General features: G+C 34.5%; 1 protein-coding gene and 1 pseudogene across 2 annotated transcripts; both read right to left on the reverse strand.

The window, feature by feature from the left end:
* Window positions 1-5,694: 5,694 nt before the first annotated feature.
* On the reverse strand, window positions 5,695-9,275 carry LOC143595806 (glutathione gamma-glutamylcysteinyltransferase 1-like; annotated as a pseudogene). The gene is made up of 8 exons (XR_013146592.1): window positions 9,009-9,275; window positions 7,870-8,265; window positions 7,613-7,776; window positions 7,495-7,546; window positions 7,174-7,401; window positions 6,586-7,095; window positions 6,443-6,496; window positions 5,695-6,241 (listed from the first exon to the last, which is right to left on the reverse strand). The product of XR_013146592.1 is annotated as a glutathione gamma-glutamylcysteinyltransferase 1-like (transcript).
* A 6,439-nt stretch (window positions 9,276-15,714) lies between these two features.
* Window positions 15,715-17,732, reverse strand: LOC143595802 (CRIB domain-containing protein RIC1-like). Its single transcript, XM_077074729.1, has 4 exons — window positions 17,256-17,732; window positions 16,908-17,011; window positions 16,403-16,466; window positions 15,715-16,197 (listed from the first exon to the last, which is right to left on the reverse strand). Exons 1-4 carry the CDS (start codon window positions 17,311-17,313, stop codon window positions 16,055-16,057), a joined length of 369 nt encoding a protein of 122 aa, XP_076930844.1. The 5' UTR covers window positions 17,314-17,732; the 3' UTR covers window positions 15,715-16,054.
* Between the last annotated feature and the right edge of the window lie 702 nt (window positions 17,733-18,434).

Consider the following 18,434-nt stretch of genomic DNA (forward strand, 5'->3'; position numbering starts at 1 on the left):
GATGGAGACGCATACATAGTTACATACATCCATGTACTTAATGGAGGCATAGCTCTGGAAAAACCGCACACCACACGCCTTCAAATTGTTTTATATTTTGGACCTTTGAAAAGAAGGCCATCACAATCACAGTCACCTTCCATTCATTTACGCTGGAATTGAAGAAGACGAAATGACAAGTAGCCCAAGTCCGGCTAAGCAGTAAGTGTTTTAAGAAATGGTGACGAGGGAGACGAACCCCTGTTTTTTTTAACAATTTATGTACTTTTTCTGTAGCGTTGTAGCTCCGACCAGTGGAAACCTGTTTGAGCAAGCAAGCATAGCCATTATTGAGAGTCCACGCGACACTTCATTTATCCAGGATGTCATCATCGACATAAATGAAGACCAACGCATTGAGTGGGTTCTAAACCCCTGTTTTGTACTTTTATTTTATATTTTGGACGTCTTTGTTTTATATATATATATATATATGTATATATATATATATATATAATCCTTGATTTTTATATGTGTCTGTGCCTTGTGTATCAGAATTGGCGGTGAACTTGAATTGACTGCCTCCATCAACTCTGAGAACCCGGACTCTGTTTCGACAGCAGTTGGACAACAGGCTATAAGGTGATTAGATTCATTCACTTGTGTTTCTTTAATGTTTGGGTGTCCCCGTGTTGTATTCATACATAATACCTTATAAGATTATTGCATTTTATCAACATGCATATGTGTTCGATACTTCAAATCTAAAACTACCCTATCTATATCTATATCTATATCTATACTATATATAAATTATGAGTTAGGAACCTCTTAAGGTATCAAACTCATTACTTTATATACAACACATAATGCATCAAAATTTAAAAAACTATGGGTAATTAAGTCTTTACTCACAAATCTTAAGTAACTTTCATTCTTTCAAAATATACTTACAACTTTGGTTCCTCAACTTCACTACATTTTTTGTAAAGTTTGATAATCGTTACACATATGGCCCCTAATTCAAAACCAACTACCCCACGACTTTTTAACGGTCATAACTTTTTCACACGTTAATATTTTTTCAAAAACATTACGTCATAAAAACGAGCATTTTATTCTCTTTAATATGGTTATAATAATGCTATAGTTTTTAGCTTTAAAAAGTTAGCATGTTACGCGCTTACCATTTAGAACCTGGAAACAAGTCGAGTCGGGAAAGTTCGGGTCATTTGTAAAAGTACAATAGGGTCGGAATGAGTCGATAATAAAAAAATAGTTATGGTTCGGGTTCGAGTAGAAATGGGCCAGGTCGAAACGGGTTTGGGGCCAAAACGGGTTGGTTTGTAAAATGATTTATTTTAAATTATTGTATATTGGTTAAGCATGTTTTAATGTCGGTAACGTGCATTCCTGTCCGGTTACGCGTGTTCAATCTTTGATAACACGCAACTGGCTTTGCACGAGTTAAGCGACCAATTTTAGGCTACGTGCTCACTGTCATCAGGTGACGTATGTACCGACACGGACTATGCGTTATATATTGAGTTGCGCGTGCGCCCCGCTGCATTGCGCGGGCACCATGCTAGTATATTTATATGTGTGGGTTTTATCGGTGGTTTTCACAATATTTTTTTCCGCACATCTTCAAATCTAAAACTACCCTAAAAATTACTATATTTTCTCCTTTATTCAATTAAATAATACTTTTTTATAACTTTAGGTAGGGGTGATCAAGAAAGGGTTCGGAACCGTCAGAACTAAGGAGCGGGAATGTTAAAATCTTTTTAAATCTTTTTAAATAAATTTACCAATCCTCATTTTTATACGCTAACTTATTAGCCGGCATCCATTCAATCATTCTTTAATTAAAATCTTCTTTCTTTGTGTTCAATACCTAGCAGGCAAGATCAATTTTGAATCAAACTTTTAAGGTAATATAACATAAAATGATATACAATCTTCTTTAATCTATCGCCACTAATTATTTATTTAATTTCAACAATTAGGTTTTAATTAAAATATAATAAATGTTCATGTTATAATCTAAATTAATTTTGTCGTGAATGGAGACATACAATTATATAAACTTGTTTTGCAATTTGCAAAGTTTGCACAACCCATTTGATAAATAAACGACCGAACAAGTATGGCACATAACCGATTAGCGAGAATCGATTTTACCGGTTCTGGAACCTAACCGGTTTACTATAATAGGTTCTGGTTCTGTATCTATTATTCAGTCATGTTCGGTTCTCGCGGTTTAGAACCGTTGCACAACCCTAACTTTATCATTACCTTTTCTCTCTTCTTTGCTCAAAACCACTCTAAAAATATATTAAAAATATTTTAGAGTGCTACAGAAAATTTTCAAATATAAAAAAAATCATAATATTTTCTCTTTTTCTTCACTCACAATACTTAAATCGCTCCCTATATTATTAAAACCCCACTCTTGTAATATGGTGGATAGAATAGGAATGTCTTAGACTGTGTGAGGAGAGGACACGTAGTCATATTCACGGGGAGGAGGGGAGCTCATGAAAAACTATTTCTTTTCTCTACAATTTTACCTCCCAGTTGGGTCCTCCACACTAAACCTCTTGAAATTCTTTGTATCATTTTATGGACGTGGTAAGTATCCTAATCCTTCATTGATGGCATCCCTGAGGGCGTTCAAGAAAGGGTTGGAGATGGATTTATAATATAATACCTTTTTGATTTGGAACAATACTCAATGAGTTCACATGGTAGGATACGGATAACAACCAACTACGATATGAGCACAACTTCCCAAAGTCCAGTGACCAAAACCTGCAAAACAGACACCGTGAGCTTGTTACGGGAAGGACAAGAGGTCGGTCTTCCCGTAACCACCCTACAGCGTGAGAATAAGTACAGTTCTGATGTAGAGAAAGTACTTGAATATTGAGAGCCGATAGTGGGGAGTGAATCAATACCTCATGCAAATGGAGAGAGTATTATAGCCGAAGGATGTGGGAAATATGTTTGTCCCAGCTGTCCCATTCTAAAAGATGCTCTCGTAACCGTCTGGACACGCGTCCTCATATGATAGGTTGAGTTATACGTTGCATGTGCATGTGTATAACAACCAGGACACATGTCATTCTATGATAGGACGGATCAATCTCTGGCCATGTGCACGGTTATAACAACCTGGCCATGTGTCCTCCCTTCATTGGTTAATGGGTCACGTATTCTCCAAGTAACAGTCGTCGCATTTCTTCTAGAAGGTAATTAGTTAATTACAGTTGTCCCGTTGGCATTGCCTTCCGGCCACTTTGACAGGTAGATGTGCTACCATGCGGATGAGTGGATGACGTATGAGGGTGTCTGGGTGCTTCCGCATGATGTGGGAATGTTCTTCCTTTAAAGGTTCATGCGGGTTGATCCATATGTCCCGCGGGTGACTTGAAAGAGGTTTCTTATTGACCCGCGGGTCATACTTAAGGGTATTTGGGTTTTTTTATACCCTACCTCTGTATTAATGATTTGCAAATTAATAATGAGTTAACTAAATACACGAATTACTGATGAGTTATCACATGACCATCAATTCTTCTTAAACAACAAAAATTTACACTTAACAAATGTCAAATCCAATCTGGGTTCATAAATGTTTGAGTTTATTCCTCTAATTTATGAGATTTCATGATATGGAGTGTTTCTCTTGCTTACACCAACTTATTGTTAATTTCCACAATTAACATCTATAATTAAATACTTATTTTTCTTAATCGATTATTATTATTATTATTATTATTATTATTATTATTATTATGTGTATAAATTTGAATAATTTGGGAAGACGAGTAGTGAAGAGAAAAGGAGGTGTTGATTATGCTGGATGGAGATTCTCTTTTGTTATTGATTTAAAGGGACGTGTTAAAGTAAATAATACTATTGAGTATTTAATATATATAGAAAAGTTAATGTACAAATGAAATTAACGTGTTAATCGTAATAATCAAGTATAGTATTTATGTAATTACATCATAAAGTAATTAATGTAATTACATAATTACTCTATTTGTATATATAATTACTCTTCTTGATTCTCACAATTAGCACATTAATTTCATTTGTATTTGATCCGAACCCTTAATATATATTTCATGATATATGTTATTGTTTTCTTATCAGGTCATCCCATTACTTGAATCCTAAAGAGAGCGTTTTTGCTTGGCGGGTACGTAGCATTTGTAGGAATCGTTTTGTGGGCAAAAAACATTGATTTTTCAACCACCAATCCCTTTATGAGCATCTCTATCATTGCTTATCTCATGGCTAATCTGAATCTTTGTGTTTTGGCTTGGATATATGGTCGTTTAGAAAACTCAAACTCATCCCGTCAAAACATGTATCTTAGATGTTACATAATTATTGAAAACTTTTATTTCATCCTATGCTTTGTTACATTTGTTTCACCTTTACCGATGTTATTCACCTCTCATCCCCAGGCTCATGCTCACGCTCACCCCCACACTCACCCACACCCACACCCACACCCACACCCACACCCACACCCCTATCCTTGCCACCATCACCACCACCCATAGATTGTGTGCATTACAGTGGTTTAGTCATTTTTACTGTTGATATTACACGTGTTTAAGTTATTGTAAACTTCATAATACATCAAATGTATTGTCAGGAACAACTTCATATGTTAAAGTGAGATGTAATTGTTTTGTTCATATATTAGTTGATACATTCTTGAAAGATGATTTATGCAAAGCATGGTAGAGTTTAGGGTTGTTTGGACTTATGGAATTAATTGATGATGAGGTTATACAGTTGCTCTGCATCGCCTTGATGGCTTGATGAGTTAAAACATCGCTGATAACATGGATTCCATGTCTAATTCTAGTCTCAATTACCCTTTTCCCACAATTTCATAGATTGACTAAGGAGCTTAACCCCCCAGTCCTGCAGTTAGCATAGTACTAGGCATCTCCTTTGTTCTAGTAGAGGGGCACTACGACACAACTTCGTCTTAACTCTAAACAAATAGATCAGCCAGATAGAAAAAAGGCCAAACGAAAGAGCAGATGATAATCCATAAAAGTTTTTCACAAAAGGTTCAACAAACAATGGGACTAAACTAGTAAGCTAATGAAGCTTAGAACAAAATCAATAACATGTCCTATGGCAGCAAATTAAGTAGCCATACACCTTCAATTTGTTTTTTTTCTTTATATACCGGACCTGCGAAAATGGCTAGAATGAATGTACGCAGGTTGGCGATCTCACCAGAATTGAAGAGAGACGGAAGGACTCGTAGCTCAATTCCAAGTATAAATATATAAATTTTAAGATTCATAAATATACAGTATTACAAACAACATAAGAGAAGAAGCAACGATCAGAAAAAACCCGTGTCGTCCCTGCCCAGTTTACTAGCTGCCGACCCACCAATGCATTTCAGCCTCTAGTCATTCGAGATCCTCTCTTCCTACGGTGTCTCAAGTCTCAAATAGATCTTAAACATAACATAACCTTAAAATAAAAGTTGGAGCTTCACATTCTGAAATTCCTAAATACATAGATTTTTAGATAATCTTTCTTTTAATTATGTGAACCAAACGGAATCGGAAAGATTTAACATTTCAGATCACCCCAAAAATTTATGATCCATTAAATAAATTACTAGACCAAACCATTAGAACTATTTTGTGCAATTAACATTTATATCAAATAAATAGTTTACAATAAACACCTAATATATGTCTAAAAAGAAATAAGAAAAAACTTTACATCTGCTTCTTTGTTGTGTGAAAATCATCAATTCTTCTAGAAAGACCAGAAGTGAATATTAAGGGTTGCAATAATGACTTTGCGTATTCTATTTACTTCTGAATAAACAACGATAAGTAGTAATGGAAGCTTCGATAAGGCACAAAATACCGACAACCATAGCCTAATAACAATTGAATAAACCGAACACCTATAATTCCCCTAACGAGATAAATAATTAAGAGAAAATATAGACCTTGAACCTATGTGAGATGTATAAGCAATTGGCTTAGGCCATGTCATAATGCGCTTCATCCCACCTGAAAGCCGATCTGGCCTCTCAAATCTCTCAAAAAATCTGCTACAGCAATCATGGGCTCGTTGCTGTCCTAGCGATGACGACTCAACTTGATTATGCAAGTTTGACCCATGTATAAATAATGTTGACTTGTTACTAATCGGCATCTGGTCTCCTGAAAACATGTCTTGTTTCTTGATGATTGACCTAAAACACAGAGGGGAACATATATAGATATAACATTTTCCGTAAGGGTTTATAAGTTGTAACATATCTTATTCTGCCATTCTTAGAGTGGTTTATAAATTATAATTAATAGTATTACAAGATAATTAAATGATGACAACATTAACAAGTTTTAGCGTTTTTAAGATGCTAGAAGGAAGGCGCGGAAAGATCTTCCTCTACCTCATCATCTTTGCATCTCTTGAGAACGTTCAGCTGTCCACGCAAGTGCATAATCTGCAGGATAACAACATTAACAAGTTAAGACTTTTTTTAAACCAATTAGACACAAATCGACCCATAAACAAGTAATGTTTTAATTGTACCTCTTCTTGAAGCAAAGTGGGAAGGTTATCCAAAGAAACAAGGGTATTAATCTCCTGCAACAAGGTCTCATCTTTAATACCCGACCAGGTATGTGGTGGCAAAGCCAATAAAAGTGCTGTAAGAACATCATTGCTAGCCGGATGCCTTCCAATGCAATTAGTTAATTCCGGGCCAAATGAATTTAAACATTTGGGAGATGAAGGAACCAGCATATCGACTTTTTGTTCAACAATCCCATTTGTCACAATCCCAGACACTACTGTGACAGGTGCCATATCTCCATTGGACTTTATCTTATGCACAAGTGTTTCCCCACAGCAAAACCCGTCAGAGGACTCACTGTTTCCTTTTAAAACCCCTGCTCCTTGACAACACACACTTGCTGCAATATCAGTCAAACTGGCTTCGGTTTCTTGACCCAAACACTGTGGGCCCTGGCAACATGTGAACAAAAAGTCTGTGACGTGCTTGTATAGATGAGTGCCCTGAACTTGTTTCAATATCTCCCCCTACATGAAACACCGAAAAACTGTGAGCATAACCCAAGTCAATCCATTAATAACTAGATGAGTCAAAATTTAGGATACCTTGATTGAAAGTCTTTCTTGCTCTTCTGGACTTAAACTTTGACCGCCCTCTTCTGTTCTCCTAATTTCTGCAACCCACTTAATAAATTCAAGAAACTTTGAAGGAAGTGAGTTGAAAACAATGGAGAGAACATCCTTCACATCTTTCACATTCTTAGAACTTAATAATACTGGAACATCATCAATCAAGTACTTTGCAATATTAACCCAACTCTCATGCTTACAACTCTGCAACAGAAAATCAGAATGTGTATAAGATTGCAATAAACAATTGTTTAAATATTATGCATAGTGTATATGATACTAAATTCAAAAAAGTACCAGTGTATAAAGTAATGCTGGTGGCCTTTGAAGCCTAGATATTAGCATGAAACTGAAACAAAAGAATACAAGTAAATAACAGAATCAGATTCAAATTATGAGAATATTACAAATTTACCCTCTACGAAATCCACTAGCATCATCAACAGTATCCATAGCTTCCCAGAGTAATTTAAGTGGGACCCAATGAGGAGGATATTTAAAACGTGCAACATCTAATATTAACGCCATATCCTTTCCAGCATGATACCCGCCAATAGGCGAAAAGTGACCCGTACCCGTCTGCAATAAAATAAAAACATCATTACTATCATGCCAAATGTGATTTAACACTTAATAGAACGCATAATATCCAAAAGTATAAGCAGCGCATGCCTGTTTAAAAGTGGCTCTGTTATATGATGAGATGACATGGCGATCATCAGAAGTAGAACAGGCAATAACATGCTTTCTAAACTCATCAATACTAGTTTGATTTGTGCGAAAAGCTTCAACTTTTGCTCCAGCACAATGAGCCAAACACACAACTTTCCCAAAAGAAATGCCTTTGGCTTTAACCTTTTCTAAAGGCTCACAGCAATCTAGCATGGATTCATCAAACCACCTCCAGGGACCTTTCCATTTTCTACCGGGATCAATAGAAAGTGCATTCAAGACCATGGCAAGGGTAGCCAGGCCACAATAAGCAGGCTCTGATTGTGTCTGAAAGTAAGATATTAACTTAAAGAAGCCTTCCATGGTCCCACCTTGAGTGGCTTCCATGAATAATTGCTGCCAAGTCAAAAAAAACATATATAGCTGAGTTGAAAGAAGCAATTCAAGACTTTTTATTCTTAACCAAACAAAACATAACCCCTATTTTAGTTATAAAAAAAAACATTGCACCAAGTCCATTTCTATTTCACATCTTCAAAAAAAAAAGTAGTGTTTACATCGAAATATAAGGCAAACAGTCGAACGGGCAACAAGCGGCGTCACTAGCTCTTTTTGCATAGAAAAACTAAAGGGGTGTTTAAATTGCTTATTTTCACCAACTTATAACTTATTAACTTTTTGAAAAATAATAAGGTGTTTGGGATTGCTTTTGATGTGAGAGGGAAAAGTTAATAAGTTACACTTTTGTAACTTATATTAACTTATTGAAAAGTTTTCATAAGTCCTCTAAAATTAACATGAATAGATCTAGTGGTTATAAGTTGTTGGATTCGGTTAAGTAGGTCCACGGCCTCAGAAAGCAATGATCTTGATGTAAAAGCTAGTACTTCCTACTGCAAATTTAGCATCCTATAAACCTAAGTCTGTCATGAATATTTCTTTTCTTAAAATTAAGCCTAAACTTAACAAAAAACTGTAATAATAACAGTCAACACCTCAAGGTCAACGTGTAGCTCCATTATTAGGTCAAACCCAGTACACATACCAATCTACCAAATCCTAATTCAAACCATAAACAGTTATAATAAATAAGCAGTTTGCATATAAAATCATAGGGTTTAATTGACTGACAGACTGACCTTTCCTTCGGAAGAAGCGAAATCAATAGCAGGAGGAGACGGAAGAACTCGTCTGTAAATACTTGGCATCGCCATTAATGATTTAATCCAAGCGATTGAATGGATTGATGATGTTATTAGGGCTCAAAAGATATTATTATTATTATTATTATTATTATTAATGCAGCGTGGAGCATACGACAATTGGATTCTTGAGTAAGGGTTTGTAATTGGGGGCGAATCTATATGTTCAATGGGATTGATTCATTGGGTGCACAATTCAACCTTTTACAAGACAATAGACAACAACTTTTTACTAAAAAAATCATAATTTTAAGATATTTTAATGCAAGAAAGATGTTATATTATTATTATTATTATTATTATTATTATTATTATTATTATTATTATTATTATTATTATTATTTTTAAGATTAATTACATAAAGTGGCTGGATAAAAGTATATAACTATCAAGTGATGAAATAAACCGACTCCTTACTAATCTAAATATTTCAGTTTTTTTAACGACAAACAAAGTCGGATCATCCGGATACATCCAATGATAAAAGGCCACCGTCGCTCATAATTGCAGACAGTGTTGGTGACATGGTCCGTCATTAATTTCAGGGGAAACTTTTTCTGAACGACCAACAAAGTTTTATTAAACAAACTAGCGAGGAGCTAGACGCCATCAATTACAACCATAAAAAACAGGCTACTCGGGTCGTAGAACACCAAACAAAACAAAAATACAAAAAACGCGTGTTCTATCCTAAAGCTACGTCAATCCTCCCATGTCAAGCCATACCTTTTGGACCTACTCTTGACCCATAAATAGCAAAGCGATTTTATTTCTTCCACCACGTTCTGAAGCTGAATTAGAGACATCATGAAAGAGGGCATTCTGCTTCTTCCAAAAAATCGCATCGTTACTAAGCACGCCGCATGGAAGGCTTTCTCTTTGTCTTTCGGGAACTTCACGAACCTATATAATTCAACCAAATCTCGGTCAATAAAGGCATATATTGACGGTACGTTACACCATTGAGATATCAAACTCCACACCTCTTGAGCTAAACCGCATGAAATCATCGATCGAATGACCACGGTGGCAAAACTCCTTATTTACGCATGACATGTTGTTACAAACGAGACTCGAACCTATGACCTCCCGTAAAGAAAGTGATGGGCTACCATTTGATCAATGGTTTGTTGTTAAAATAATTTCAGTTAATATGATGGTTTGATTTATCATGTGAAATCATTAATTAAATGAAAATAAGAATTATTGATTATGTAATGTATTATAAAAGTTTGACAAACAACACAGAAAAATATCAACTTATTGATGTCTCAACTTTTTTAGAAAATTTAATGTATCAAATTCTTTTGTCCTTATATTGTAGAAGTTTTATATTTTGTAGTGTACTTGTACATTTGAATATTTTTGTTTCCGTTTTCCGTAAAAAAAAAGAAAACCTTTATTCTAAAAGAAACTTTCCCTTTTAACTAAAAGAGTCTTACATAGGAAAAAAAGAGGTTGAAGCAGATATTCTTGATTTGTTTCTTGATTTATAAGAAATTAAGAATTATGTTAGAATATAAAACCATGATAAAGTCATTAACTTTTTTTAAATATATGGTTTGGATCAAATACAAATTAAATTAACATGCTAACTGTGAGAAGCAAGTGGTGTAATTATATATACAACATAGTGTAATAATAGTGTAGTGTAATTACACTACGATGTAATTAAATAATTACACAACTTGTATATATATTACACCACTTGATTCCCATATGTGTACTTAATTTAATTTGTACGTTAATTTTCCCCACGATTACACTATTAGTTATACGTTTATGTCAACAAAGAAATGGTTATATTAGCATTTAAGCATATCTTAATATTATTCAGAGAAGCAAAATAATTATATTCAAATCAAAATAATATCAAAGACACAAAAGATGAACTTTTTTTACCCCAAATAAACCATCATATAATTTATGAATTGAAATTTGACCCCAAATTCCACATGAAACTTGAGGTGCATAATTAGATAGAGAAATGGAGGATTGAAAAATGGCAAGACCAATTGTTATGGTAGACGCCACTCCCTGTCACCTCAGCCTTTAACCTCCCTTTCAAACCAGACCACTTTCCGTAATACATCTTAGGTGTCATTTGTGTTGCCCCGTGCAAGCCAATTCCTAACGCCCAAGAGGGCTCATTTTGTAGGTTCCACCCCTATTTAACCAATCAATTAGTCAATTCTTTCCCAAATTGGTGAAGATTTAAAGTTCATAGCATCAACCCCAAATCCGACATAATTAGTCATTTTTCACAAATTGGTGAAGCTCCGACATAATTGTCTTGATCTCTTGGGGATGTCGTGAGGTTGTCGGATTCTGTGCCTCCAAGGATTCGATTTGGTTGATGACCGAATAACCAACCCTAATATACCTAATCCCGAACTGACACTACAACTACATTTTCATATTCAGTTCCGAGAACTTAAGGAATTCGGTCTCGGGTCAGGTTCGATGATGTACCCGACAAAATCCAAGTTAAAACCGAACCCCGATTTAAGTAAAAAAAAATGCAAAGTGGGCTAAGACCTAAAAATATATGGAGGACAGCAGCAGTTTATTCAAAAATTAAGTTATATCTAGTACAATACAATACCTACTCGAATGTTCGATCATTACTTGATTATTTACTTCTATTACTGTATCTACGTTCCAATCGATCAACAAGCCTCCATTCGCTTCGACACTACTTTTGTTTCAAAATCTATCTACAGCTGCATTTTACCTAAACATATTGGTTTGCACTTAGCAGAAAGATATATAAATGTGTGAAATAATAACAAGGGTATATTGGTCAAAAAGAGCTATATGGTAATATGGTACATGTGGAGGAGGTTTCTAATTTGTATCACATGAAAAACAAACTTTGATCCATTAACATGAAACCCAAAATGTAAAGCAACTAAAATTTTGCTACAATGTGAAACCAAAAGAATTGAACAATGAGTTCATGGAACCCAAAATATCCGACAGATTATGGGCTTTCGGATTTAAGTTTGAGGTTTTATGAAACAATGAGGGTCTTATTGTGTCTGCTTGAATTCAACTTGAAAGGAATAAGAGTTTAACCACAAAGTCAAGCATCATTAATATTGATTATTAGAAATGAAATCACACATAATGGCTTCATAGACTGATAGTTCATAGCTTCACACCCAATTTTGTACCACCTACCTTTAGTATTTCATTACAAGACAAAAAGATGAAAGATACAGTATTCTAAGCCTTCTTAGAGCGCTTACCAGCGCTAGACGAACCATGATCCCTGTCTCCCTTTGGCACCATCCTTGGAGCACCTGAACACTTCATACGTGTAGTCAACACCCGGTGCACTACCAGCACCCGCTTCCTCGGTCACCTAATTCCAGGGGCAGGATCCATGTTCACGGGAACCCACTGAATTTCGGATTTTATATAGAACGTCTATATAAAATATGAGAGTAACCCACATATAAATTTTAAATGACCCATAAACAATTTGAAATCATGGTCTGGTGGCAAGCAACAAAGTTTTCTTTTGAGGCAACCTGGGTTTGATTCCCTGTTTCAGCGGTTTTTTTATTTTATTATTTGTTTTTTTCTAACCGGTTAAACACAACAGCCACAGGGTCTCATATAAGTTTTAGAAAACATCACCCGATAGAAATCATTTTTAATTTTAATTGAGTTCATGGAATGCACATACACATCTTATGTTTAATTAAGTTTCGTTTACATTTTGGTAGTTTGATCATGCCTGTAGATATATGCCTTCATAATTTTAATGTCTATTTTAGTTGTGAAGGTTATAATGACTATTTTAGTTGTAACACAAACACCGAACACCGTTTTTTATTATGAGTGATGGATATCTGAACATTTTTTTGCATTTGTTACGGTAAAGGGAGTTCCTTTAAGAAGTTTTTGTCGAAGATGTAATGCAACGTTTTTAAAAGATGAAAACTCATAGAGAACAAGTATAGAGTGTTATTTTTTTTAGTTTCAAAAGGACCATCATATTTATATATATATATATTTTTTTTTAGTTTTTAATGACGATGTTTGTTTGTTGTTATTGTGTTGTATTTTATTATGTAATAAACTTTAACTTACGTAAACCGTTAAAACAACCCAAACCATCGAAACGACCAGAACCTTTGAACCAAACAGTGAACCCACTAAAAAAAATTCCTGGATCCATCACTGCCTAATTCTCCACCTCCTCTGGCACCTAATTTTCCGCCTCCACGGCCCCCTTCTTGGACCCTCAGGTAGACCACCAGCAACAAGAAGCCCTGCCCCCAAACCCTGGTCAGCTGATGAAGTTGTATCCTCAATTCCAAAATCATCGAGGTCCGTTTTCGCTGGCTCCATCTTACCAAACTGAAAGATTAATGCCAGGATATCGAGGAGTCAAATTCTCTAAATTGATGACGACACAAACGTAAAATCAAAATCATTTTACAACCGTTTGATCCATGAACCCTAGCTTATAGGCATACATCATTCATGAGATCTGCGTATTAACTAACTTAGAGCATTCTCAACCCGTTCCCCATCTTTATCTCTATAATTACATTAAAAAACACTACAATTCTCTCTCATGTTCAATTAAATAATATTTTTATACCTTTATCATTACAGTTTTATCTATCCTCTACTCACAACCAATCCAACAAATATTAAAAAATAAATAGGGGAAACAATGATTCCCCAAATTTACCAAAATCACTACATTTCTCTCTTCACCCTATAATTTACACTCACAACCTCACCCTATAATTTGCAAACTTCCCTCACGTAATTATAGGAAATGGGATGAGAATGCTCTTACATAGTATCTCTAAAACCTAAATACAGTAAACAAACAGCTAGAAAATTGAATATTTTATACACATATATATCAACTACAAAATAAGAAATTAATAATCTAAAATAAGAAATATACCTGCTAACTCACTGTAGAACCCAAATTGCACGAGAAGAACAACACGTTACAGAAAACGGAGACGACGTAAGCCGATCAGAACAAACAAGAATAGTTGATGAGCAAACGAAGATGATGTGTGAGAATGAAGTAGTTGAGTGACCTCTAGCAGCATTTATAACGATATAACCTACCCGTACTTCAACGACTTCGGGAAGGTTAAAAAAAGGCGGGATACTGTTTTTTACACGTGGCGTCTTTTGATTGAACGTACTAAAACCAGTTTTCTCGAAAAACAATTTTTATTTTCCTTTTAACGGCCCACAAAGCCCACAATCAAATAATTGCCTAACTGCTTCTTACGAGTGATCTAATGACGGGATAACTTAATGACAAAATGCAACCGTCAGCTGATCCAAGATAGTTGTACGGAGAACTTAAGCGTTTCTAAGTTATCTCTAGTTTCAAGGAAAACTTACCCGTCTGAAGGCCCACTGGTGGTAAAACCCGGACGCCCTCATGATCGAATCGAAGATCACAAAGATCATGGCCTTTTCGTCATCGAGCCACCCATGTCCTCCAAAATTGTTATAAGTGGGAATTAAACTCGGGTCTACATTGAGAAACTCAAGTTTCTTACCACTGCACCATATTAGAAAAAACAACATTTTTTTTATTTTCTAGAGGAGTTACGTTTGATACTCATAAATTGAGCCAAAATGAGGAAATGAAAAGAATATATTGAGCCAAATTGCCAAAATTATATAATTTATTAATTTACAATGGGTTAGGGAATCAAACGTTTGTTTATGTTTGTTCGTTTAATAATGAACGACCACAATCAGAGACAATGTTCATTTACGCCTGTTTATGTTGATAAATATTATAAAGGTATTTAATATTTTCAATGAACTTTCTAATCTTAATATATAGAATTATGTAAAATAATTACCTATAAAACAAAAATATACATGAGTATTATTTGATAAATTTATATTAAGTTAATATGGATGTTAAAAAAAAACACCCACACAAACTTGGTACTTGATCGAGCCATTGAAAATTACTATTCATGGCTAGCCAAATCAAATAAAGCATTGTTTGTGTTCATTTGTGTTCATGAATAGTTCATTTTCTTAATGAATGAATACAAATATAAAATAATTATGACTCGTTTAACTATTTTATATGTCATGACTATTCAAGTACGAACCAATAAGAAAACAGGTTCAGTGGATAAATTAGTAAGCTATGCTTCATCATTTTAAGTTTTTAACTACCTTATATATGTTGGCAAAACTAGTTCATGCTCTTTATTTCATAATTAAATCTATTATTTACATACTCACCCTTTTTAGTTTTGTTTTAATTATACTTCACCCTAAACTTTTATTTCAACATATCATTTAAAACCCTTTATACAATTTTAAAAAATGAGTATATATTAAAATAACTATATTAGTTTTAATAAATTTTGTATTAATAACTCGTATAAGCATTAAATTTTAGGGTTTCAAAATTTGGGTATTACATTCATATTATATTTTTGTCATATTTATTGTTATAACAGTAATCATCGTTTATAAAAATTAGCTTATATATTTCGTTATTCGTTAAGGCTTATGAGCATTTTTTATTTCGACTCGGCTGAGATATTTAAATCCTCAGAGAGGACCATGATCAAAGACATAAGAAGATGGTTGTTTTGAACTGAATAACCATCATATTAATTATAGATTCATCTTACAATAAAATTAACTTAGAAGCACATAATTAGATAGGAAAAGGATGCATATGTATAAATCTTCTACCAAACATGTTTGCTCATTAATCTCAAGTTGGTGAAGATTCAAAGCTCAAACATTCATAATTTGCAAACTAAGTTGTTAATTTTTGCTATAAGATGATCCTAGTTCTGGTTTAAATGATCCAAATGGGGTCCGTGGCTCGAAGATTCACTATCTCTTGATTTTGTTGACCCGTCATCGTCCTTTGAATTCTTTTGTCTTGATCTCTTGGGGATGTCCGGCAAGTTCCCTTTCTCATTGGACCGGCGGATCCTGTGCCTTCAAGGATTCGATTTGGTTGATGATTGGGAATCAGAATCTGAAGAATTGTCCACTGAACGACGACGGTGTCTAGATGTTTTGGACACTTCTGGAATGTCTCTTGTTGATACTTCTCTTCGAGTACTCCTATGGTTTTTTGCACCTACACATATTAAAGAGTTGCATTCGGTTATTTCATAACTAGATGTGACAAAGATTTGTATATTGGATAATTGGACCATATATCAGTTTATTATTTTGCTAACATTTCTTAATGCCAGAGTCAATCAGAACAAACTATTTCTTTAATATTTAATAATTGTTGTTAAAAAAGATAAAATAAAATATTGAAAACATGGAGAATTAACCTTGTTTAATACCAGAGCTCTCCATTGGTCCTGATTGACTTTGTCCAGCGTTAAATCCATTCATCTTCTCACATAGAAGAATAACACAAAGTTAAATACACACAGTTGTATACATCTATAAATCGTTCAGTGATCGAACAAAAAGGGGGTGTTTGATAGAATAGAAGTAGAAAACAATGTTTTCAAAACTGGACTGGGAAATGAAGCGGCCGTCTTACAGATTGGACCAGATTTTCGAACATAATGATTCCAAACAAATATAAAAAAATTTATATGTAGGATGCAAAACAAAATGTGAGAATGTTTTATGTGTTAGTGTGAATTTGCAATTTTAGTAAAATACTAAGACCTAATATAATAATATATGGAGTCTTTGAGTAATAAATAACTCATAATATACGATTTTGAAGAGAGAGAGAAAAATAGAAATCTGATTCAACCGATAAGCGGCCGTGGATTGGCTAGTCCGGTTGGGTTTTAAAAAGAATGCTAAAAAGATCGATACCCAGCTGGGAGATTCAGTGGCGGGTCCATCAGCACCAATATGAGCAACATGCTTCACGTCCGTGGGCATACCGATTTGTATTTCTGGTTCGTCTTCTTCTTCTTCTTCATCTTCAATTCCCGTAAAGTTCACAATAGTGTTAGCATGTACAAAATACAATATGTGTACATAGCAAGAATATATAGCATAGTACACTTTATTACAAAAAGTCGTGACCTCATATTATATAACAACTAAAAAAACTTATATCGTATGTGGGTGTTACATAACATAAATTCATAGTTGTCATAAATAAAGAGCCCGTATAGGATTATTATTTAAAATAGGGGAAGAGATGAAAGTTGTTACCGAAAATATTTGAGAAGTTTTTAAGGCCTTTTAAAAAGCCTTTGACCCTAGTACCCATATATCTTCTTCAAATAATTGATCGGTATGCTCCGGATGTGAATGGCCGGGGTCAAGCGACCCCGTAATATGTTGTAACAACTCTGGAGATAAGAATCGAGCAAATTATCTGATTGAACCAGAAGGCGTGGGGTGAACGAAGGAGGCGAAATAAATATAGATACGGGGAAAGAGAGATAATAGGAGCAGCATGATGAACCACCTTTGATTAAATTGAGTGTTTACGTATTCAAACAAATTCCTAAATAAAAGGTTATGGTGGGAAAAAAAGTGACACAAAATTTACTTTCAGGTTATGATGTATAACGTGTCCTCAAATTTAGTGTTAATCCTCAAATTTATATGGTTTAAACTGTAAACATGTTCGTAATAATCTTCAATTTTGATTGACATGTTAAAACGCTTGTTTAACCTGTTATGATGAGTTGATGAGTGATGACATTTACGACAAATTAAATGCTTACATGGACACAAAATCAACATTTATGTTGATTCATTTAGACCATGCGTACTCATTTAACGTTGTGACGTTTTCACTCCAAAACACCGGGGATACCCCCCTCCCACCCCGCGTTTTGGCTTGGCGTTTTCGAGGGAGCGTTTCCTACAAAACGCGAGTTCGGCTCGAATTTTTATGGAAATTGTGTGGGGGGAGGGGAGAGGGGGAATATATGTAATTAATGTAGGAGAGTTGTGACGTCTTGTCCACTACGCCATTTTTTACAAAACTCTCCATTGATAACAGGGATGCCACATGACGTAAAATGCACAAGGATAAGACGTTTTAACCACACGTGGCCTTATGACAGAAGGTAGACATATGACGTGGGGTTACTTTTTTAAATTACAAGTCACACCACTTGTTGTGCCGTGGCCTACCAAAACACTTAAAATCACATATAAACGCATCTCTCAACCAAAGAACCAAAAAATCACTAACCGGGACTTTCAAATATTAAAGTAATACAATAATAAAAATAACTTTGCATGAATTAAAATGAGATATTAAAATTTCCTTGGAGTCAATATGTAATAATTTATAGCAAATTAAACAAAAAGAGTAAATATAAATTTATTTGTTAGTTTGTAATAAAGTGTAGTTTAATTATTATAATTATACAA

The sequence above is a fragment of the Bidens hawaiensis genome, unplaced genomic scaffold, assembly GCF_021521415.1.
Source record: "Bidens hawaiensis isolate Kalapana, Puna unplaced genomic scaffold, B.hawaiensis_p1.1 tig00045531_1, whole genome shotgun sequence".
NCBI classification, from domain to species: Eukaryota; Viridiplantae; Streptophyta; class Magnoliopsida; order Asterales; family Asteraceae; genus Bidens; species Bidens hawaiensis.

Bases quoted from the DNA above. Each gene is read 5' to 3' on its own strand.
- LOC143595802 (XM_077074729.1), bottom strand. From the start codon at position 17,313: ATGGGTACTAGGGTCAAAGGCTTTTTAAAAGGCCTTAAAAACTTCTCA. The intron at 17,012-17,255 runs GTAACAACTTTC...TTGAAGATGAAG, and splicing joins AAACTTCTCAAATATTTTCG to AAGAAGAAGAAGACGAACCA. The intron at 16,198-16,402 runs GTTAATTCTCCA...TAATATGTGTAG, and splicing joins GAGCTCTGGTATTAAACAAG to GTGCAAAAAACCATAGGAGT.